The 25802-nt window shown below is 39.3% G+C and overlaps 1 protein-coding gene across 1 annotated transcript in view; it reads right to left on the minus strand.

Annotated features, from left to right (window-relative positions):
* The window catches only part of aff2 (AF4/FMR2 family, member 2), a 155979-nt gene that overhangs the window by 90950 nt on the left and 39227 nt on the right, over positions 1-25802 (minus strand). The window contains exons 2-4 of the mRNA XM_062425359.1: positions 17428-17548; positions 10326-10992; positions 9209-9639 (exon numbers count right to left, since the gene is read on the minus strand). Of these exons, the coding sequence (XP_062281343.1) occupies positions 9209-9639; positions 10326-10992; positions 17428-17548 (1219 nt within the window). The remainder of the gene's footprint in view (positions 1-9208; positions 9640-10325; positions 10993-17427; positions 17549-25802) is intronic.

The raw sequence follows: 25802 nt of genomic DNA on the forward strand, positions 1-25802 counted from the left end.
GTACATCACCACGGTACATGACATAACATCACTGCATTGTTATCTAGCAGCGCATCATTCACATCAACTCATTACCACAGAGCAGACAGCCCTCACCAGATGATCTTGTAACAAACCTGAAGATGATCTTAGCTGTTAAAATAATGGACTTTAAACCCCGCGGACACTGACTCAGTCTGCTGCCCTCTCTCCTCTGTGATCTCTCTTATCAGGGGCAGCTATTGCTGTGATGACACCACAGCAGCACCTGATGGGTGATAGGAAACCTCCCCTATGCTATTTGGTCAAAGTATATTTCTCCCCAGGCATCCTCTTCTCTGCCTGCTACAGCCACTCAACAGTCGTTTGATTCATCGGACTGAATTCTTTGTTTCTAGAGGATGATTTTACGATCATTTTATTATCAGCATAAAAGCTAAGTCATTTCATCCCCCTCTCTCTGCAGAGGCAATTAGTCGGCTTTATGAAAATCACATAAGTAAATCATTCAATCCCAAAAAAGCCGATCCAGCATCACTACTCAAAGTTTCTTGAAGAGGCACAGACGTGGTGCCTATATAAGCACATAGGAGCTGATGTGGTGAACGATGGTGTCATTTATCTGTGTATGTGTGTACGTGTGTGTCTTGGTCGTGAGTTGACAGGCAGCCTGAGGGAAAGAGAGGTCTGATGGGTATTATGCAAATGAAGCCAGCTGTTTGCTGCATTGGCAGACTCCTCATAACTCTCTTCTAGTTCTGCTGGAAGTGAGAAAATATTTTATCCCCGTTTTCCCTCGTTGCCTCAATCTCTCGCCTCCTCTTTATTTCCTCAGAGATGGTATTTCTATACACTGTAATTTTATACAAACCCTTCTCTCCACATTTTACTGTTACTCCCCCATGTCTGCCTGACTATCCATCTGCATTGTTACGGTAATGAATGAACAAACAGGGAAAGCTTCCTTAAGCATTTGTTGACTTCTGCAGTGTAGAGTAAATCATACCGAAGCTCTGAATCCATAATTTACTGAAAAAACAAACAAACAATGAACAGTTTTCCATGGATGGGTCTCATGTTAATTCAGATACCACTGCAGCCACTGTGACTAAATTACAGTCAGATCGCAGAAACCATTTTTATTCAATATAGCATCTCCTATCTTTGGTTCCCTTTTCACTTGAATATCTGCCTCCACTCCTCATTTGTTTCTCTCCACTCACTTTAAATTAAAGAGGTTCACTTGCACAGTAAAATAAATTTGCATTCAACTATCTGTCATTTTTCTCTTCTTCTGATGCTACCTCATCCTTGTCCTCCCTTTCCACCTCATACATGTATGGATGTATGTGAGAAGTTGACATTTTGAGTAAAGAATGAGAAAAATAAATGAATTCCCCGCGCTATTGATTGGAGGGGGCCTAAACCCTATCCCAGACGCTTTGCGGCTTACTGTCACTATAATGTTTTGCAGATATAGTAAGCTTTTGCCATATTTCAACATTGTATGACCTCCTCAGTACAATGTGAGTGTGGCCTACCAACAGCAGAAGCCTGTACTGCAGTGACTACCCCTTTTTCCACTAATGACTACCACAAACACAAAAGATTGCAGGGCTGGAAACCACAATTCGACCGTTGGAAGTCAACATGGAAGAGAATGTGGGAACAACACTACTTTACCATGGACTCGAAATAGCATACAAAAGCATGTTAACTCATGGCAAATTAGCGCCAACAAGGGTACCAAGAAACAGGAGGGTTGTGTATCACGTAATAAATCTACAAGTGGTAGTCTTCCCTGGAACTCTCTTGGCGTAAAGCCCAAGAGTAAATAATTTCCCTGGGAAATGGGAGGACGAGTAACAGCCAGTGCCCAGTGCCTTTAGATTTGTGATGCTGGCTTGCCTGCATTATCATCCATGCAGAGAGCATCCTCAACCCAGTGGTTAGCAGTACACAGCTATGGACAGCTGCGAAAGGGAGAATTAGCAACAAACCTCCCCAACAACCAAGTTGTTGCAGGACTATGCATCTCCATTTGATGACATGAATAACCTCTCATCTTAACACAGAAGATTAACAACTGAGAGTAAATCTGAAAGCAAAAGGTTACAAGGAAAGCTACCCACTGGACCTCAAACAAAAACATGTGCAGTGAGAACACCAAAATACTCTTCTTTCCCAAGGATATGGTCTCTGACTTGGCAGAAAGAATCTTGCATATCGTGGCTGCAAATGCAACTGCGAAAACCATCACAGTGCACATAGGGACCAATGATATTGTGAAACAATTGTCTGAGGTACTGAAACAAGACTTTATTGATCTGTTGAACACAGTCAGCTCTTTGAATGCTGAGGTGTTTACCATGGCCCTCTACCACCAGTCAGAAGAGGAGTTGAGAAATTGACAATTTCAACATTTTCAGAGACTGCAGACCTCTTGTTTAGGAAGATGGACTTTTCCTTAACAAGTCAGGAGTGAAACAGTTCACCCCTAGCGTGTTTTACTTGCGACACCCATCTGTTCCCTCTGCCAAGGACAAGAGACAAGAGGAATCAAAACAGAAGGAAGACATAAGAGCTGTCTTGGCCCCTGCCCGAGGAAAGCTTCGATCGTGGAAGACCTGTGAGTATTCACCTCCTTCAACCCCTGCCCCAGCTCTATCTAGGTCATCCCCCTTTCCAGTCACTCTTTCTCTCTTCTGCCCCCTCTTGGAGTTCACTGACCAGATGAAAGAGCTGGTCACTGCTGGGACCAAACTTACCCCCCGCCCTGCTCCCATTTTTTCCTCCCTTAAACCCCCTTTAGTGTCCATCTCCACCATTTTTGTCACAATCGTCCCAGCTACAAGGCCCACCACCTCCTCCCTCCATGACGACATCAGATCCATCCTCCTCAGTCTCATAAAAGCACAGCACATCCACCTCTCTTTGTGTAAAATCTATAGATATCTGTTGGGTCTAGGCTTTAAGGCTGATGGCACTTAGGACTCTTCTCAGTGTTCCAGCGGCTTCCTCAATTCCTAACTAGGTAACAAAAAAGTTAAATCTGCTAAGCAACACCAAACTGATTCTGCAAACTCATCAGATATAGCATCCAGTCCTTGTCAGCCACAACCTGTCCCAAAAAATTGCTTCTAACACACTAAATCTAGCTTTATTAAATGTCAGGTCTTTGGCAGGAAAGATATTTTTAAGTTCTCTGTTTGCTGCTGCCTTTTATTAAATCAAAGAATTATTCATTTCCTACACTGCACTGCAACTTTTTTTATTTTACCCCGCTGTATTCTATTGAGCTTTTTTGTTTTCTCTTCTTTTAGCTCTTCAATGTAGGTTTTTAATTGTATTAAACTGGGGGGGGGGGGGGGGTACATGCAAAGCTACTCTAGTGGAGTCTGAGAATAAAGTCAGAAATGAGCACAATAGGTCCCCTTTAATACAAATTAGCATACAGTATGACATCATCTGATACCTTCCAGCAACAGTATATTTGCTTTAAATGTCAACCACACAGATGCCAACATTACTCGTTGTTAACCTATCAGAACTACAGTTAGTGGCTAAAATATTTCAGGTTATCCCAGGTGACATCTGCATGATGTCCACGTTTTTAAATGTCTCATTTTGTTCAAGGTGTTTTGAAGCTGAACGAGATGCAGATCGATTTGTTATATCCTGGCACATATCCATATCTTCAATATAAAAGGTATGTTTTAGAATATGCATTTTATGGAAATGCGATAAGATTTTGTGCTTGACAATTGATTGATGTTTAGCACAATTTTACATTTGATGTGTATCACAATCTGTCACTGAAAGGTTTCACACTGTCCCTGGTAAATGAATGTCCTGCTGTCCCAACGTAACCTGTTCAGCAGTATATTTTGCTGCTAAGTGCTGACTGCTGCTTCCAAACAGAAACCAGCTTCTGCTGAATCATAAAGAACTTTGACAGACCACAGGATAGAGGGCATAAAGTAGGGATGTAGTGAAGAGTCTGTCTAAATTCATTCCAGCTTTTAAGACCGCTGTCAATGTATATCCCTACGTTCCCCTACGTTCACTTTTACCAGACCAGTGTGTTATATAAAGGCAGGATCTTCTCATGCAAAAAGGCATAAATGAACGCTCTCTGAGAGCAGAATTGATTTTGCTGGTGTTAGCCTCATGGTGATTGCTGACTGGAGGTCTAAGTCTACCCTGCTTCTTATTTACCGCTACATTAGTGGTGAGGCGCTGTGTGCACCTCTACCGCACACCTCACGGAAACACCACAGCAGGCCTTCAAATCGGTGTGAAATTACATCAGCTCTATACTTTGAACTACATGTAAATGAAACTTGTCACAGTACTGTTGGAAATGTCACCTGTCACCTCTCTGTTTACCTTCTTGAAGCCTCACAAATATACTTGTATATCCACTTGACATTGAGTGTTGTTTACCTGAATGAGAGTGCACTGGAGACAGTAAGCAAACGAGTGTCACTAAAAGCATAGTGACAGCTTGACCTCTTTTGAAGTATAAATACTTCTGTAAAGTGTCTTTTGCTCCTTTTTTCCAGTTTAAGATAAGAAACATCCTTTTTCTTATCATGAAAACATACAGAAGTAGCCTATTTAATCAATTCAATTGAGTTAGTAAATCATATGAGGATTTTTTGGATGGTATTTTTTATGCAATGCTTTGTAAATGGTATTATTGATCTTTAATCCACCTAGTACAATAGAAATTAAAAGACAGTTTTCTCAGGTAAAAGTTGCCATCTATTAGTTAAATCGCAAATTAAAGCCACACTAATTAATATTTATGTAGTAACAATAGGTCAAAATGTAATGTGAAAGGTGTTGCTTGTGGTACCCACACAGAATTAACACTTGAAATTTGAGTTATTTGGCATCTTTCATCTCATTGATGTGGTTTTACAGCCTGTATCTTGACTGTTTTGCTTTAATCTCACTGTTCTCATCAGTGTAGCTTACAGTAGCAGGCAGTTTTCAGTGAAACACTCTATGAAATGTAGAAAGAAATGTAGCTGCTGAAGAATCAAATATTTCCCCCAGTAGTAGTAGTAGTTCAGGAGCTGGTGGAAACCAAAACAGAGCTAAAAAGGAGCCTAAAAATTGGATTCACATTCACCAGGTAGACAAAAACATTTCTTCATATGGGTGCTTATTTGCTTTATGTCCACTGGATTTGTAAATAGGCCGCTCTTTGTTAACCCATTTGCTTTATAACTTAATAATATGTAAATGTTGTGTGTACAGCTTGTTCTGCTGCCCCCAAGTGGCCAAAAAAATAAATTAATACTGTTTTAAAGGCTATGAGAAGGTATTTTCTGCATCCAATTCTTACTTACTTATGAGTGATTGGATCAGACAGTTTTCTTGTTTTTAAAAATTTTTGGGGGGGCATTCGCTTTTGGGGCCTTCATTAGATAGTGTCAATAGACGGTCTCAATGTCTTAACACCTGAGCCACTATGACAAGGATGTCCAAACTATTCCATAAGGGTAATGTGGCTGCAGGTTTCCATTCTAACCAAGCAGGAGCACACCAGGCTTGACCCATATAATCAACTGATCTCAGTCTTCAGACAGTTGATTGGTTGAATCGTGTGCTCTTGATTGGTTGGAACAAAAACCTGCAGGGACTCGGCCCTTTATGGAATAGTTTGGACATGTCTGCACTATGACCATAGTTTTCTGAATTTTCCAAAGTTCATATTTAAGATTTTTCTTCTTCTTTGGTGATTTTCTCAATGGTCTGATGTGGGCAGGAAGAAGAAAAATGCTGAATACTTCAATGCATTGAACAGGAGGTAGAAATATTTACAACAGAATCTGATTTGATAACTGTTAGGTGGGTTTTTTATATGTAATTTTTCTTTCTGCTTCTTTTTGCTTTCGTTTGTTTTTGTTCTTTTTTTCTTTTTCTTTTTTTTTTCTACAGTAACTAGATGTTTGAGTGTGTGTGTGTGTGTGTGCGTATGTGTCCACAAGTAGATTTATACTGTAACTGTGAGGAACAGATCAATAGTGTTATCAGTCACACACTAACACACACACACACACACACACACACACACACACACACACACACACACACACACACACGGGAATAGAGGGCTCTAATCAATAATTCTATCGTGCTAACAGGAGGCTTCCACAGCAGTTTAAAGGCTTATTGCACACACACACAAAGTCACACTTAGGGATTCTTTTATTGGTTTTGCATTCATGTGACACATTAGGATTACCACCGCTGCTATGTAGCTTAACTTTCAGTTCACAGAGCCACTAATCAAAGGGTAAAAGGTGACCATTTTACCCTTGTTTTGGCTGAATAAAATGAGCAGCAGGATTCACAAAGTCTCTCATTTACTGTCTGGTTCAATCCTCTGATTTGCTGCTACTTGCTGTTTAAGCTGCAGAACACATCCAATAACTCATCTAACCAGAACAAATACAGCGATGATAAGGTGCTGTAATCAGTCAGTCTTTGTCTTCCTCTTTCCCTCCTTCCTCTCCCTGCCCGGTCTCCTCCATCTCCCCACTTCATCATCAGTCCCCCCCCCCCCCCAACCCTTTTCCTCTTATATCCCTCTCTTCCTCCCACTCAGTCTGTGTTGAGTTTACATTTTCCTTTCAGTAAACTCTCACTGGAATACATTTGAGAAGAGTGAAAACTAAATGGTGAGCGGGCGATAACGTGAGTATCCATGGATGTGTGGGTGAAACAAAGTGAAAGAAACCACTCATGGCCATGAATGTACTTGCGCTCTTTCTTACCCTCCACAAGAAAGTGTTGAAAGTAAAATATATTTTAATTCCCTCCTTCCCCCCCGTCTCCCTTGCTTTTCTCCTTCTCGGTGCCATATGCTCAAAGCTCCATCTCGGGCTCATTTGGACTGTGTCACCCACACACACACACACACACACACACACACACACACACACACACACACACACGCTCTATCAAAGCAAGGGAACAGCTGGCTTGCTCGATATGGATGACTACTCGCCTGTCAACTAGACTCATATATACACACACACACACACACATACACATACACACACATCATCATCATCATCAAGCCTGGTGTTTCTTGCTTATTTGAAAAAGAAAGTGAGTTTGAGTGAGAGTGAGCAGGTTGGAGAGTTAAGTGGGAGTGAGTGAGAGACTTGTGTCAGATTTATTTGACATTACAATTACTCAAATGTGTCAGTATTCACCATGATATTACTCAAAGTAATGCAGAGTACACAGTTTGAACAAGAGAGAGTTAAAGTTATTATTCAAAGATGAAAACATGTACCCAAATCCCCAAAATCAGAAGCACACTGACAATATGTGTCATTACTCACTACCACACGCTCATGGATATATTTTTAATTCCATTTTAAGATATGATTTATACCTTTAGAATAATGGTAGGTGCCTTTATGTTTTAAGGTCTATTTCAACCTCAATATCTTTTTGCAGTGAGAAGTTTGTTAAAAGTTTTTTTTAAATTACTCTAATAGGAAGAAAAAAGTTATTTGGGGAAATATCAGAAATGCTCCTTTTCTGTGTCAGCGGTTAGAGGGGCGTGTCGGTGTCTGTGTTTGATTGACAGCAGCTGGCTGACTGAGTGAAAACAAGAGAGAGTAAAAAACTTGGTCAAACTTATAATGCAGCTTACAAGTCCTGGTCATACAGCGGTTGTTAGCAGTGATATGGAAAAGAAATCACCACACCAGCATCTAACAGGTCCAAAGTGCCATTTTCAAGTATGCTTTTTTTCATTAATGTGCTTAATGTGCTGCAGCTGAGCACCTAATTAGCTATCTAGCCTGCTAACTGATATTAGCGGAATACTTTTCCCTGGTGAATGTTGTTTGGTGGCTCGTTCAACAAGCTTCGGTCCAGGACATGATGTGTTTATGTTTTAAAGTTAGATAAGAAGCAATAAAGCTAGTGTGGGTTGCTGTCAAGAGTCTGTAGGTCTTGTGTCATGTAGCAGGATGCAATCAGGCTCAGTGTGACCGTATGTTCTGCGTATGATAGAACCCCACATTATCACGTTATTCAGGATTGGATTAGATGTATTAAAATAATTACTTCCTTATGGTTTCTGATTTTTGTCTCAAAGGAGAGCACAGGAAAGTTATTTACAGATTTAATTTCAGTTCAACCTTAAATTAAGTGTGATTCAATGCAACTACTTAAATGTAATTTTATCTAAATAACGATTAATTTTATCCTCTTGCAACCCTGCATCCTCATATGGTGACATTACATTTTAGGTTTGCTGGACCTTACATTTCATTATGCTGAACTTTGCCCTATTGAACTCATTCGTGCACACCTTTTTGTGCCACCTAGTGGCAGCAAAATCACATTACATTAATCAATGTAAAAACGAGATGGCAGGCATCTTGGCCAAGTCAATCAACAGCCCCAGATGAAAATCAAGCAGGTACAAAACCTTATCAAATGTTATGTTAGAAACTTATTTATGCTTAATAACATTTGTAGTTTGATATGTTATATACATTTGACTAATTTTAGCAAAAGCACCAAGCTATGACACTGCTAATCAGGAAGTACTCGTTTGAAGACGTTGGGACTTTATTGTCCTTGGTGTAAAGGGAAGGTGTCAATGTAAAGAAATAAATAGTTTTATACAATAATGAATTAATTGTGTTATACAGTAAAATAAACCCATTGTACCCCCATATGAGGACTTAAAAAAACAAACTACTTCCTGTTCAAAGACAATACTTTGTTTTTGTACTTATGAGGTCTTACTAATCCCAAATACTTTAAAATTAAAAATGCATACCATACAAAAGCGTGGGTCTCTGTCTAGTTAGTAACCTACACATAGTTACTAATGGCAAAGGATTTCTAAAATAACTGTTTCCCTAGGCAATTGAATTTTAAATAATATTTTGCCTGGAGCTCATTTGTGAATTGTGAAACAATGATAAACAGTTGGGCAATCATTTTAATAAGTATTATACGAAATACATGAAAATGAGTATTAAGTATTAATTTGCAAAATGTAGGACTCAAACATTATTTGGGACCAGGTTGTAAAAAAAATATGTTATCTGTTACTATAGTTATCTTTACTGCCTACGAGTTAGTGTAAATGTTGATTTGCGAAAAATCACTGCACCATTCATACCATTCAATCATTCAATTTCCTATGAATAAGGAGTCATAATGATAGTTCTCTTACCTCTCCTGTGTGGCTTAGACTGAGTTTTGGCAGTTTATTCTTCACGTTCCCCGAGTTTCCTCCATAAGTCTGACTATTGTTGAATCCCTCTGTGGCCACCAGCAGGGGTTTTAGCTGTGGAGAGTCACTGGGCGCCTGGTCCTGGCCATCCATTGGTCGAACATACGCCGTGGGCTTCTGCTGCACTGCGACTGGCTTCCCTGATAGGCTACCAGGTGGGAATGTGGGCGTGGTCAGTCCTGAAGTGGGAGTGGTTAGACCAGGAGTAGGTGTTGTCAAGACCGACGTGGAAGCCAGCGGCGAGGAGGATGTCGAGAGGTAAGAACTTTCATTTTCAAATGGGGAGGATTTAAAATGTCCACCATTTTCTGTGTTAGTGGAAGACTTAAAATGGCCACCGTCTATGGTAGAAGATCTAAAATTGCCACCATCTGTGAATGAGAAGGAGAAACAAAAATGGCAATGTAAGTGGTCCCTCTACAGAAAAAAATTAAAATTCCCAAAGCAACACCTGTTTTTGTAGAATATTTCTCTGCTCTGTTCTGTCAAAATCTAATGAAGGTTGAATGCCAAAAATTCACTCTCCCAGATGGATGGAGCCAATCACAATCAAAGCAAATTATGTGTTGCCTGGTGGTTTAGAAATCATCCGAAAAACAAGGTTACCATCGGATGCAGATGTTAATATTCATAAATCCCAAGCAAAAGGTGATACACTCTCTTTTTCACTGAAATTATTCATCAGCACATGGGGCTCCAGGAGAAATAAAGAAAGTGATTGTTTATGAATATCAAAATGTGTTCATATGCAAGGTTTTCTTTTTTGTTTTGTGAATGACTTTAACCATATTCTGAAATGTTCCCTACTATTTTTTAAAGGAACAATTTGATTTAGCTTGTATTCACTTTCTTGCTTTGCCTTAGGTCGCTGTTTCCCTTTGTTTTTCTGTCTTTATGCTAAACTAAGCTATTCATCTGGAGGCTCTAGCTTCATATTTAGTGTACAAACATTAGTCTGGTATCGATCTTCTCATCTGACTCCTAGAAAAAAAAGCAAATACGTGCATTTCCCATAATGTCAAACTATTCCTTTAAGGCCTTTTCATGAAGGACTCACCTGGGACAGGAACGGTTTTGGAGGGATGGGAAGAATGCCTCCTCCCAGAAGAAGAGGAAGAAGTAGAAGAGGAAGAGGAAAAAGAAGGGCTTGAGTCTCCTTTTAGACCTAATTCATCTTTCAGGGAACTAAACAACTCGTCATGCCTTTGCATTTGCTGTTCCTCTAATAAAGACAGTTTCCCTCTTCCACTTGTAGTTCCTGTGGCCTGCCCCTGCCCTTGTCCTAACCCCAGAACAAGGCCTGTTCCTTGGGTACTCTGTCCATGGCCTCCCCTTGACCAATCCATGGAGCTCCGGGACTTTTTGGAATTCTGATGTGGGATTGATTGGGAGCTTGATGAGGATGCTGTTGAAGCGGGAGGTTGCATGGAAGTTGAAGACGAGGAAGGCGCACTTCCCATCCTCTTCTCCCCACCTCCCTCCGCTACTCCTCCTCCTCCACCTCCCGTTCCTCCTCTAAGGGTTTCGTTGAAAAGCTGGGACTCCATGGCCGATCTCTCTGTAGCTGAAGTGGTTGGGGTCTGCAGGTTGTTGTTGGCACTGCTGCTTTTGGGGATTCCTACTAAGTGGCTCTGGTTTGAATGGCTGGTTAACAGGTCTTTCATCTCTTCGTAGGAGCCCAGTGTGTTCTGGACGCGATTGGCCAATGCATCACCTTTATTAGTCTGAAAGGATAAAAGAAAGAAGAAAAAGACAAGAGGGAGGGAGAAAAGGAGTATTAATTAAGTCTTCCAGTTTTCCATTTCTCCAGACTTGATGAAAAGCCCTCTTTACTCATCGGGAGAGGAACAGTGAGAGATGAATTGGGTGACCACTGACCAGACATCAGGATGAGATGATTAATTAAACACATGCCACCCTTAAGAGGGTCCAGTCCAGGCTGAAGCAGTAAAATTAATGGGGCAGGAATCATTATTAGCCTGACCCCAGATTCTCAAGCAATCAGTGCTTGGAGGACAGTGCGGGTTATACTGATATATGACGGGATGGCACCTTCAGCTGCTACGTGGTAATGCTGAGATGTTCCTCAGAATAGCTCAAGAGTACCTTTTGTGTCATCCATTGACAGTTTCTTTAATGATGAAACTATGATTTGATCATCTGGCATTTTTTGAAAGGACAAGGGCAATCAGCAATTCTATATTAGGCTTCTGATTCTTGTAAAAAGTCACAGAAGAGGAGGAAAACTTGAAGACCAGTAGATTTTTATCCTACTGTCTGACATTTCTTTTCAACCTTCTGTAGCATATATTAATCATGAGCAAAAGTCTGAATTATGTAAAATCTACAGCCTATAATTTAATCCTGACATTTTATCACGAATTACAGACAAATGATGAAGACTGAAAACAGAGAAAGATGTGGGAAATGTGGTTCTGTCCTTATATTAGACATCCGTTTTGTGGTTTGGTCAATAGATTTTCTCAGCCATACCAGAGGGAATGTTTCACAGATGAGGCGCTACACAAGCCGAACTCTGCTAATCGCTGCTGTGCTGACGTGGTGCAAGTGAAATAAAGAAGGTTGAAAGGTTGAAATGCATAAAAGGGAGTGAATAAAAACCCTCAATCAGATTTTTCGAGACAGGGTGAAGCTGCCTACAGTTAGAAAGGTTAATGAAATCATGAATAATGAATTTATGTTCAGGGAGTTTTAGCAGTTAACTCATATTAAGAGTATCAAGTTACATGTAATAATGATGCAGATCTTTGAGAGTTTGTGAGTATCAATTCTAAACCTACTGCACATTCATTTTTTTAGTTAGCAGCAAGGAAATATCAGGCATATTTCACACCACTTACAAAGAAAAAAAAGAAACATTTAAAAAACTTGATTTTCATCTTTATATTCTTATTGACTTGAATCATGAATGTAGTTTGTGCATTTGTTAGTGTGGATTTGTTTTTCCAACGCAAACGGCTTCAGTCAATAACCAAATAATACTGTAAACACAGGCAACGATCTATGGAGAGATGTTATTGCTGAGGAGGGAATTCTATGTGTGTGTGTGTGTGTGTGTGTTAGACACTTTACAGCCCTACAAATGAGTATAACACCAACCTTGTCTTTGCTTTAATAGAGGGCAATGCAAGCATCATTTGATGATAATTGCTATATTGCGATACTCATTTTCATAATCAGATTGCTTTGACAGCGGTTTATGAAGCAGGTAAAAATGAAATGGATGGTTTGGCTTCTGGTAAAAGTCACACAGTCATCAGGAGCATTAAAACACTGGTAATCTAATAAGAAACCAACATTTATTTCATTAGTCTGCCAATTATTTTCTTGATTAAGTGATTGATTGACTCCATGAAATCCCCCCCAAAATGTAATTGTTCAGAGGTCATGATAAAGTCCTCAAATTGCTAATTTTGTCCAACCAAGAGCCTAAAACCTTTCATTTGAAGCCACTTCTTGAAAAAAAAAAAAAAAATTCAACTATCAACAGAGTTGCCAATCAATTGATTTATTGACTATTCATTTAATCTCAGGATTAGAGCCTTCCTTGCAGACCTCATAAAAGTTACAGGAAATGTTTTATGTGTCATGTTCAGTGTATTTTGTGCAAGATAAGTGCAAGAAGGTTGTGTTTCACTCAAATTTACAGACCAAATCAATGACCAAATAAAAGTACAGTGAAAAAACAGAATTTAAAAGTCAGTAAGCAGATGAACCTGCTAAATTTGCACCACAAATGCCATCAGAGCTGATTGCAGGATTTTCAGATGCATTCTGCGTGGAAGAGGAAGAAAGTAAACGTGAAAAGATCTCAGATTACTGAGACATATATTCAGAGGGGATCACTGTCGTCATCTTCAATGGGATACAGTATGGTACGTAATCTCTGCTGGATTTTTTTTAACGTTATCGTTTGGGGACAGGAATGCACAGGAAGAAGAACACACACTGTAAATCCCTGCAATTATTATAAATCATAGATGAACCCTGGGTTATACTTGTCCTGGGTTTAAGATGACGGATCCATGTGGTTATACAGTCCCCAAAACACCTCAACTTAAATCTATGCGACTGGAAGCAGCATTCATCTCTTGCGTCACGTCTCTCTCTCTTCTCTTCACTGTATCCTTCATTCCTTCATCCTTCAACACTCTAATAAAGCAGGAAAACCATGAAAATACCACAAGTGAAACACGCAGGGCAAAGAATCCAGCCTTATTTACAAAAGAATCATATAAGAAAGGTGAGAATTGCATTCAAATAATCTTAACAGATGTAATTTCTGTGTGTACACAAGCACACACACAAACACTACACACCGTAGCGAGCCAAAGTTAGCTGTGAATAAATTAGCCCATCTCTTCTCCATCTCCAGCTCATGAATAAAAGATCTGGTGGCTGAACAGGAACAGAAAACACATTTACAGAGAGGCAAAATGGAAAACAGAGAAGAAGAGGATGAATACCTGTGTGTGTGTGTGTGTTAGTGTGTATGTGTGTATAGATCATCCCAAGTAGCCGCTAACAGCATAACGCTCTTTAACAGGATTAGAAGAGGGATTAGCTAATAGCTGACAGAGAGAATGAACAGTGGATAAAGGGAGAGAGAAAAAAGACAGAGACAGAGTGACGGACACATGATGGATACACAGGTAAAGAGAGATAGGATGACAGAGAGTGATGGTGAAATAAATGAAAAAGTGGCAAAGAAGAGAGAGACCGGGAACGATGAAAGTTCAATAAATCCTATGTGATAATGAAAAAAGGGGCTGATATAGATCTCTAAAGGAGCAGTTCGGTAAATTCAGTCAGCACTTAAACACACAGAAAGTGCAGCGAGGCTGCGGTGGCCTTTGTAAATCCACCGACTTGTGTGAAGTAAAAGCAACTCCCTCGGAAAAACAACTGAAATTTTCAGCGTGGCAAATAAATCAGCAGAAAAAAGCAGCAAGGTGTGCCAGAGCCGTTTTTCAAGTTCAGCAGCAGCGAGAGATAAACTGGAGGAGTGTATGGAGGGAAAAAGATTAGTGGGAAGGAGCTGGAATATGAAACAAGTAAACATGTTATACCCTGAATGATGCAGTCACTCCTTCGAGCCTGTCACTTACAAGATGCATCGTCACTCCGAGTTTTATCTGAATTATAGCAACCTTCAATTATGTTTTCTCTGTTAGGTCAATCACTGTTATTAATAAGAAGTCTTCTGTACAGCAGTAGCATTCAGTCAGGTGCTGCCAGATATACATGAAAGCATATAAAACGAGGAAATGGTCTGATACATAAACTCAGATTTAGACCCACTCTCTTACTTGATTTTTCTTTTATTTCATCATTTTTGAAAGCTCCGGAAGTTAACTGTTGTGTGTTAATTGTTTGTGATCTTGGATTATGTCAGTATAAATTTGTATACTTATTGTAGCTACTCTTATCAAAACAATGCAGCAAATATACAAGTATGTAATGTAAAAGATGTTACTCATAGTAATGAAGCCAATGAAAATTCACCACCCATTTCTGCAGTTCGTCGAAGTGTGTTTTGAGTGTTTTAGCATCTTTTGGGTATTGTGTTTTGGTTTTGTGATTTGAAACTTTACCGCTCTGATTCAGCTTCATGGAGCTCATCAGCATTGTTTCCAGGCGCAGCAGGAAACAGTTCTTGATTAAAAAAAGTAGCCAGATACCGTATTTCATTCAGCAGTTGGTGAAGGCCACAAATGTATCTAAAAGATGAGTGAATATTGGAATATTACACTTTTTTCACTGGGTAGTCAAAACACATGACTTTACATGATTTATAATGTTGCTTTGTTTATGCTGAATGTGTAAATGTGCAAGACTTTATAAGGAGAAATCATGAAAATGATTTTATGGTATTAACTGAGGTGGAGCTGAGTAGTACAGCTCAGTACTTTTAGAGTACCGATCAAAGTATTTTCAAAGCATCAAGTATTGAAAAGTTTCCATTGAATATTTCATCACATTCTCTCTTTATTTCATCTTTGATCAGATACCTGAGACTATAATTTATTTAGGTAAAGATTGTTATTTATCTTACAGGTGATGCACTGAAGAGCAAGAATGTTATGTTTTATGAAGGAAAAAAAACATGTTAAAATATTGAGTGGAAATCATGAACATATTTATATATCCCAAACAAAGGAAAAGCTATTGCACATTTTCAATACCCAATAAACACTTACCTGAGTTGTATGTATCCCCAGCAAGCATTTATATTAGTATGTTTGCTATTCCAGTACTTGTAAAAAAAAAAATGCAAAAAGTAGGTCAGATCCAAGCAAACCATATTCTTATTTTTGATCCAATTACTTTACATTTTTAAGGCACTTGACACAGTTTCTTCAAAGTAGCAATAGAAGCTTCTGAGATATCATCCATCACGCAGCCTGGTCTACACACACACACACATGCACACACATCCTGACCTCACCTCAGCACCATTAATTAGTTGAAAACAATTAGTTGGAGTATGGAGGCATTCAGGATTAGATTAATTATCGGTAACAACCTCTCGTGTGCTGCCTTCGCCCCCTGAACCCTTGACCAGCGTCTCAGTGAGAAGCCCTCGTGTCCTCTGTGTTCAGACGCAACGGCGGTTAAACACATTCTGTCAAGATTCAAAGCCCGTCTGTCCCAAGGTCGATACACTTGGCGGCATAACCAAGTGTTCAAGCGTCGGGCGCTGGCAAATGAGAGTTAACAATCCAAAAACAATTGTTTACACAGGGGCAGGAGAACAGCCATGAACTTACTGTAATGCTTGGCTACTTCACTATCTGCTAAAGAGAAATCAAAATCATGGCATCTCAAGTAGCTTTGAACAGAACAGAATAAAACCTTATGTTTGAGGGTATTACAGCATCGGCTTCAGGCGGAGAATGTGAGGGAAAAAGAAGTGAATAGCCTATAATGATGTACTGTAAAGGCCATCATTGGCTTTATTCTCCATGAAACCGGCATTTAAGGGCATTACGGTGAAAAAATACGTTAGCATAATTGTTGTTTAGCAATAACAATTCCTTTCAATTTATTGCAGTGAATCAAGGCAAAAGTGTTTCATATGAGTCTAAATCACAAAGCGGGGCTGCTTTTTTTTAGAAGAGAGTGGCCAATCCTCACTGATTAAGATGTTGTAAATTCACCCCATTTCCCCAAATGAAATTCTGGTGTCAGATGCATCCACTTCTCCTCCCACGGAAATCAATCAAAACTTAACAGGGAAACATAAAACTGTCTCCTAAACAGTGCTGAGAGAACACCCTGAGTAGAGGGAGCGGCACACGGTGTAAAGAATCACCCGCCCAGCCAGGTTGTAAAGATCAGTGTGTGCTATGGACAGTTCTCTGACGTTAGCTTACAGCATTTCTTTCCTTATGGAATCCGTTACTTTTTGCTTGATGTTTTTGAGATGGGTAGTCTTGGATTTAAAATGTGAAAGAAGAGAGTTTTGGGGAAATAAACATATTTCGTTTCTTTTACTCTGTTAATACTTGGTTTTAAAATGTGTCTTGGGTGACAAGCGTGCACGGAGACCTTCTAGCGGCAGTGACGTTGGCAGTAACGAAATATGAGCACAAGTGGTCAGCTGGACACTTTGGCATGATAGACACAGGTGTGAATGATGATGTATCTTAGCTGTCCACCTGTTTTTGGATCATTAAAACGCATTTTAAAGTCAAGTGTAAACAGCCATTTTCGGAGAGTTATAGATGAGATTGAAACCATGTAATGTCGGTGTTGCTAAGAGGCGAATACTTAACGTTAGCATGGAAGAAGTAGCCACCTACAAATCTGACTAATTATTATATAAAAATAAATGTTATAAATCATTTATTTAGCCTGTACACAAAAATGACAGTTTGTGGAGTTACATGATGTAATTATTCATCAACAAACTTAAATTTTCTTTATTCTACAGTAGATTAATCACCTCCTAGCTCCAGCTCTGTTCTTCATACAGAGCTGGAGAACAGTGAAATTGACTTTTACTCTCAGAAAGAAAGAAAATAAGCATATTTCCCAATGTATTGAACTATGTATAAATTGCGTAATTGTTGTTAATCTATATAACTAAAATTAAGACCATGCTTTGAGATGGATAGATACTCCGTTGCTCTTACTTTATAAGGTTCTCCAAACAGGTTGAATCCAGTTGAGAAGAGGTCTTCATCCTGTTGGACCTCCTGGTTCCTCCTCTCCCACTCTCTCCTCTTCAAGGCGCTGCGATCCGACTCCAGATGACTGAAAAGACATAAAGAGAAAAACTCGTTAACATCCCCCACTGAAGCCAATACGTACCCTGCTACCAAAGAGACCCACTGCTCTTTAATGAGATTCACTAACAAGTCATTTTTTGGATCCGCAAAGAGCATCAGCTACAATTCTTTTCCTGCAGTGTGATTAGAGAAGTCGGGTCGCTGGTAAAGGAAAATAACAGAGTAAATTGTATCAAATCACTGTCTGAGAATTACTTAAATTCCAAGGGACTACAAAGGCAGAAACAACAAACGGAAAAAATAAGAGAAAAACAGGTTTAAGAAAGAAAGAAGAGGATGCTTTTTATAAAATAAGAAGTCAAGAGAGTAATTAGTACTGACAAAAATATCCAACCTGATTACTGCAGCTGAATGGTTTTAGGTTACTAATAATATTTAGATACCTGACTCTTATTTTTCATTTACATCACAATTAATCTGACTTCCTACACAGGCTTGCTGTCTTCCACTAATATTAACTTTTCTACTGAACACACAAACCGTGATGTAAGTGCGTGTACTGACTATGTACTGCTTCTTCCATCTGCCGAATGCTCCCCTATGTTCACCAGCTAGTCATTAACTTTCTCCGTCTGTTGTTCGCTGCTCTTTAGGAAGTGGCAGTATTTTTTTGAACCAAAAAAAAGAAGAAAAAAAAGAAAGCTGTCTGCTGGATATAGAAACAAGACTGATGAAAGTGGTGAGACTGAATCAGAACAATGGAGATGCTGAAATGCTGCACAGAGCTGAGAGGAACTGCACAGTTAGGTGATAATAATCTCTGGGTTCATCACTGCAAGTCACACAGAGTCACATGATCCATTGTTAATATAAAAATACTGATTAGTGCAGCTTTAAACAATGAGTTAATAAGCCATTATTAAGAGAGCAAATGTAGAATGTAACCAGTAAAACAACTTGAGACGAATTCACATGAGAAATAAAACATATGACTGCAATAATGAAAATAAAGTGGAAGGAAATAAACATTTGATTAAAATGGTAGACCAAATAGATTAAAAAACAAAGACAACTACTGCTTGAAGAGATTGAAAAATATTTGATCGTAAAAATAAAAAAGTAATACAAATTTACAACATAAATACAATAAAATGAATTATTAAATGAGGTAAAAAATGTCTATAAATCATTACTAATCAATAGCCAGCTTAAAGAGGCAGGTTTAAAGCTTGTATTTAAAGATTTCAACACTTGCAGCTGCTCTCAAGTCCTCAGGCCGAGACTTCCACCTAAAATCTGCTTCAAGGAAGGTTTCAGTCCTGGAACAGACTCATGCCAGAGGACCTGGGGGGGCGCACTGGTTCATAGAGACATGCAGGCTTATGCAAGACCATAAAGTGCATTAAAAGCAAGTAAGAGAATTTTAATATCAATATGGAAACTAAAAAGCAACCTGTGTAAACACTTTAAAACAGGTATAATGTGTCCTCTTGTACTGGTCCCAGTCATCACACCATAGCTATTTTGGGTTGACCAGAAAGACGAGCATTATAGTAGTCCAGCCTACTCAATATAAAAGCATGTATTAGTCTGTCTGTGTCAATCAGAGAAAGAAGTGGTCTCACTTTAGCAACATTTTTATATGACAAAACACATTTTTTGTGATAAAACCCCACATGAGCCTTAAAGTTCAGCTCTGAGTCAAACACCACACCAAGGTTTTTTGCTTGTTGGCTCGGAGTTAAGTCCACAGGAATTTAATTTTGTGACCTGTTTCTCCTACTGAGCTTTGAAGCCTATGACTATAATGTCAGTCTTATCGTGGTTGAACTGTAAAAAGCGTTGTAAAATGCAGATATTAATATCTAAAACACATGTTAAGAGAATCAGTTGCACTGGAGTCATCAGGGGACGCGGACATAAAGCTGCGTGACTCTGGAAAGATGCTGTCTCCTGATGACATCATCAACAGAGGCAAACATGTCAACTAGTGGTTAATAAAATGAAATATAACAATGAACGAACACATTTATGGTCAATCTGAACCAACGGAGGAAACAAATTGTCTGTTCCAATTACATTATCGGCCGCAGCTCCAAAAGCCAAGCCATTCAAAGTTGTTCTATTTATAGTAAGGTTAATATGATGCAACATATGCCATTAGCTGGGTACTTTCATTCATGAGTGCATTCATTTTTAACGTAGGTGGGCCCTGTGGGAATTGAACTCTTAATCCAGGCACTGTTTATTACATGCTGTGCCCACTGAACCACAGCGCACTGCAAAGGACTGATGCATTTATGTCCTGTCACGGTGTCATTGGATGACTCCCAATAAAATGTGCTTTTAATCTTTCAACATTCCTACACTCCTGCTGTAAACTATGGTTTCCAGGCCCTGAAAGCCAGAAATGATTGCTTGTGGATGTGATTCATGGTTGTTTCTTGTATCATTTAAAATATGAGACAGCTGACAATAAACAATCATCGGAATGATTGGAAGCAAAGGAGACTGGTCCGTGGGGAATAGAGAGGGTGGTGAACCCCAGGTTTTCAGAACATTTCCCTTACATAACTGTATATTTTTAGTAAAAGAAACCCTTTTACCGCACCGTTACCGTGCCTCCACTGAGAAATCTACAAGCTGGCAGCCAAACTTGCATCTCAGAAGTACAAAGCGGAGTGTGTGCGAATGTGCGAGTACATCTTATGCATGAGGCTGTGGCCTGCTGACCCAGGAAAGGGCATCCTGTTTTACCACATCCACTGCAGAGAGATGAGACAGGCCGGCTAATTAGCGATCAACACAATTAAAAGAGACTTTCTCTTTTTCTCTACTAGACCTCGCCTTCAACATTTAATCTATCAGCAAGATGTGAGTGGGAGGGAAAAAGAGCGGAGAGGCAATGAGAGGGGAGAGAGAGGGTGGGGGTGGTGGTTGTTCACAGAGACCCATGGGAGCAGGAAAAAAAAGACCCATTTTCAGGGCAACAGACATTTTTTTTAAAAAGGAAAGAAAAATATCAGAATGATGAAAGAGGAGTGGAGGGATGGGGAGAGGTAGGTAGAATGAGAAGAAGGGAGGAGCGAAAGAGAGAGGAGGGTGAGAGAGCAGTGGGAATTTCAGGCGAGATGATTGACAGGTGAGGTGTTTGTGTGTGTACGTTACAGCTGTATATGTAGATGTGATCACTGTGCAGGCTGGAACCGCCGGTTGACACATGCATTGTCTGTCAGTGCAGAAAGATAACTGACGGGGCTGTCATGACGACAAACACACATATACAGTATACACACACACACATACACAGTGCCGCAGTCCCCTGCCACAGATCACTGTCTCTGTCTCCGTCTGTCACACACTAGACATTCATGCAGAGGGAATCAGGTCAGATGAGGTAAATTAACACATCCAGGATGTATTCCCCAGTGTGGGGCAGGAACAGAGTGCAGCGCTACCTGTCACATACAGGTTAGCCTGCTTGCTGCCGATAGATCTTTTTTCACTTCACTGAAATTAAATCTTTAAAAACATTTTTTTTTTTACAGGTTTTTGAAAAATAGTGTTGCTGTCAGCTGGGTCAGTGAGAAGGTTTACTGCTGTGTGCTGTGAAACAGACTAAAGTCACTTTAATCCAACTTCTGAAATGTGCAGAACTGAAGAACATCAATGTTTTATCATAGTGAAACTGAGTTGAATCAGCATTTATTTTTGCTAAGAAATCAAAATGTATATCATAGGTGTTTGTTTCGACTTGTGCATTTATTTGTTTAAAATTGTCCTCAGCCGAAACAAGAAACTTAAAATTCACCTCTACACAAACTTCTACATTTGGACTTTTGAGCTTCACTTTGTTGAATGATGCATGTGCAGAGTTTGACACTAGAAGCTGTTTTTACATTTAACTGATGAAAAGGTTTCTCTGAGCTCACTGGAAATCTGATTTTAGGGGGCGGGCTTACGAGCAGGATTTGTGACATCACAACTACTATGGAAGTCAATTGTGGTCCAGCATGCAACTTACACAAGTGTGATGTGATCTTATTCTTCCAAACAGACAGTTTTTTAAAAATGTGAATACATTGATTTTTAGGATATATTTAATGAAGTTTTGTTTAGTTTTTCCTTATAGTGTGGTAGTGCCCCATATATTATGGTGGGAATGATTGGTTCCTACTAACAGTGCTAATACTGGTCATTTGATTAGTGCAGTATCATTAGGAGCAGGCAAATGACAATACTTAAGAATATCACTTCAGTTCCAACAGTCAGCTAACCTACTTTAGTTGGTAGCACTGTTGCCGAACACAACACTGAGTTGTGCAGTAGCTACTGATGACTCAGCGGGTGTTGATATAACATGACCAAATCAGTGCTATCATTACCATTAAGCTGCCTGAGTGGATGCTAGTTTGCAAGCTTCCTTGTTTTAAAGTGAAATGGTACATCAGCAGCGCTATGTGTGCGTGTTGAAAAAAGAGAGAAACACAATCTGTATCTACGTTTTGTAGGCTACACAGGGCTGACACATAGCTGTAATAAAATCATAGTTTTTATTTCCTTACACAAAAGTGAGAATGGAAATTTCAAGTCAACTTTTGAGTATATTTTAAGAAAGATAATGCCACATTTTTCTGGTTTCATTTTCTTAAATGTGAATATTTTCTGGTTTCTTTCATCCTTTATGACAATAAACAAAATCTTGTCTTACATCTTTGGATTGTGGACTGTTGGTCGAGACAAAAAAAACATTTTAAGTTGCATCTCTGGGAAACATCATGTGATCAACACATTTCTCTATTTTCTGACATTTCTTAGACGAAACAACAAATCGATTCATCATTAAAATAATCAAAGATTAACTGACAAAGAAAACAATCATTAGTTGCAATAAATATTCAAATTTTAACTGGGTTTCAATTTCCATCATGATTTGTGATGATGTCACATGTTGAAAAAACAGAGATGGCAGCTGTGTTAGTTTTTCTGCACTGCTGCCATATAGTAATGTGATAGACAGTAAAACACTCTCTTTTGAACGAAAGAAAGAAAAGGAGGTGAAAAAGAGGCAAGAAAAAGGCAGATGATGGACAGAGGGATGGACAGATGGATGGATTGGTGGGGATTAATAGCAGAGGTGATATCAGCAGTTGGCATACTGTCGATGCTGATATTTTCTGTGAATGAAAATGTAGCGATGGCAGCTTTCTTTCCTACTACTCTGATTTCCTTCTGTGTGTGTTAATGTGTGTGTGTGTGTGTGTGTGTGTGTTTCCGTGCGGATGCGGGCATGCGTGAGTGTGTGTGTCCTGAAGTAATGCTGATAGCCAGAGTAAGCTCTGGGAATTTAATCTCAGCAGAGCTATGCTGTGCTCCCCTGATAACTAAACGCACATACACACACACACACACACACACTCGTAAATGTTTCTAACACAGACTCATCACCCTCTCATTCACTTTCACTGCAGAGTTTCAGTAACACTCTCTTCTCTCCTTCAGTAACTGCTAACTGAAGTACCTTTTAGCAAGGCACTGAACCTGTGTGGTATCAGTGAATAATCACAGAGGTTATTACACACAGGATATACGAGAAATTAAAAATAAATGATGCGTGAAGAGAATGTATATGTATATAAAACTGTATAGAAATCATATTATCTTGTTTTATTTATTATATTTATTCACATTATATAACTACATTCGCTGCCAGTAAAAAGAAAAGCAGAGCCGCAGCAGCAGCAGCCAGATGTTGCAGCCGGTCAGCGGATTGAGTTGAACATGTTTCCGTGTTCAGTCGGCAGCGGGAAGAAAAGGGCTCCAGCCTGCGTATGTCATCAAGAGAGTTTTCTGGAGTTGCTTCATTGAAAATCAACTGGAGCCTGACTTTGTGGACTCATGCTGCATTTGCGTCTCGTGGGAATAACTGTCAGAACGGTTCGAGGCAACGGCGCGGAAATACATTTTAACTCATTTGAAGCCTTTTTTTTTTTTAGTTTTAAAGCTTTCTGTATGTTTCGGTCATTTGCAATCAGCTTTTACATGCAACTGTGGCGTTTTACACATCATGTTCTGCCTCGGCAGATGTAAAGCTTTGGTTTTAACTGAATTAAATGCGTCATTCATAATTTCCCTCATATCCAAAATGGTGTTTTGTAAATAGCACAGTGTGCGGCTAAAAGAGAGCAATTATTGAATTCATTTGAAGCGTAACCGTCGCAATACTGGACGCCGATTGGCTGACAGCGTGCACAAAATTCACGTTAGAGAACATGCTAAATGGAGGCTTTCATGTTTAAAAGCTGAAAAGTGTCCCGATAAGCTCTTTTCACAGCAGACATTTTAACTTGTCATGGTGGGGAATGCACAGGTGTTACTAATAACATTAACGATGGCTCTGCTCTATTCAAGTGTCCCAGTAAGCCATGACGGTGTGACAGCGAGCCAGCGTGCTCCATACCAGCACCCTGTCTTCAAAACAAACAGACATTTTTCATAATGAAATGAAACCGATGCAGTTTTTAAATCCCTCTGTTTCAGAGTTGTGCCGTTTCTTCCGGAATGAGCATCAGACCAATGAAATCTGTGACAGTTTGATATGAGACTGATGGCATGAAAATAGCAAGAGTTTTGGCAGCGTCGCTCAACCTTCAGCCCACATTGTATTTTGTAGACTTGAAGCCTTGTAAACAAATACATAGCAATCCTATCAACAGGAAAGACTGTCAATTTCTGGATTATGTTCCATGATCATTTCTTTTTTGTTGTTGTTTTTCTTTCAATGTCAAACATTTTGAAAATTCTGGCTCATATGTCCTCATGACAACCTCAGTGTCGATAAACTCAGGGAAAGATGGCGGTTATGACGATAAACGATTGGTTACGCAACTTAAACACTTGCTTAAATCATGATGTCAGTTTTTAAAAAGTAGAATATTTACAGGTAGGGATGGGAATAGAGAGTTCCAAATTGTCCATCCCTCTGAATTGTATGCCTCAGAGCTTTTTGATTCCTGTTATTGATACCAAGGAGCAGAAAAAGTGGAACTCATCTATGCGGAAAGTGCAGCCTCCAGACGGTCTACAGTGCGACACACTAAAATTATCTTCAGCTATCTTGGAGTTCATCTTCAAAAACAGCAGCAGTCACAAGCATGTTTGATTTAAAGACTTAAGAATTACCTCTGTGAGACGAAAGTGAAGTTTACCGTTAACTTTCTACGCCGTTAGCAGGCTAATAACGTTAGCAGCGTAGCGGTGAGCGAACAGTAGCAGCGAGCAGCAACAAACAAGGCTGACCATCAAACACACTGCAGTATTAAACTACTTAAACCAACTCTGAGGTTAAGAAAATAACACAGTGTTTAGCCTTCACTTTCCACTTCACTACATTAAGAGTGAAGTACTTCCTGAATACTGGCACAGGATGTAAACGGTAATAACTGGAATCATCCTTAATGAACATCATTTCAACAGAAGATTAAACAGGGGCTGATTAAACATTACAATCCTTCAACAAAGCAGTTTGCAAGTCAATGAAATTCATTCTGATAAAAAAAAATACACTAAAAAGTTTACTATTTCATCCACGCTCATGCTCACAATTTCAACTTTCGTCCCTCTGGGTCATAATTGACCCGGTCTGGTCTGACTGTTTATAAAGCATCATGTATAAATTATCCCCCAATTTTGTGTTAGACCTTTTTAGCAAACTTCTTTCCAACTTTTTACCACAGCGTTTACACATAAAGTATGCTCAATAGGCCTCAATTAAATTAAATTAAATTATACCTCATTTTTGAGTTAACTCGGGTCAAAACTTACCCGGTTTGGTTTGGCTGTTTATAAAGCATAGGGTGTAAATTATCACTCAATTCTGTGTTAGACATTTTGGTTTTACACTTTTTAAAAACATTTTATTATGGTCAATGGGCATCATTTTAGTGAAATTAAAACTCATTTTTGAGTTAACTCTGGTCAAAATTGACCCAAGGACAATGGGAGAGTTAAGCCTGAAATTGTAAGGAAATACTGAGCATTACCTCTAAATCAAACCAATCATGTTTAAATAAGGTGCGTTTGAATTCTATAACAGGACCCCTTCAAAGTGCTTGAGTTTTTGTTCCAGAAAGTGTGACGGAGCTTTGTTCACAAGAGATTCTGTTTATATTCTACTTCAAAGTCTAACCTGCGTTTTTATGAGCGACACCTCTGCCAGTGATGAAGTCATTATGACAATTTGCTTTAAAATAAATCTTATTAATCTGTTGCTTCTAGAA

Source organism: Scomber scombrus, chromosome 9 (assembly GCF_963691925.1).
Source record: "Scomber scombrus chromosome 9, fScoSco1.1, whole genome shotgun sequence".
Classification (NCBI taxonomy): domain Eukaryota; kingdom Metazoa; phylum Chordata; class Actinopteri; order Scombriformes; family Scombridae; genus Scomber; species Scomber scombrus.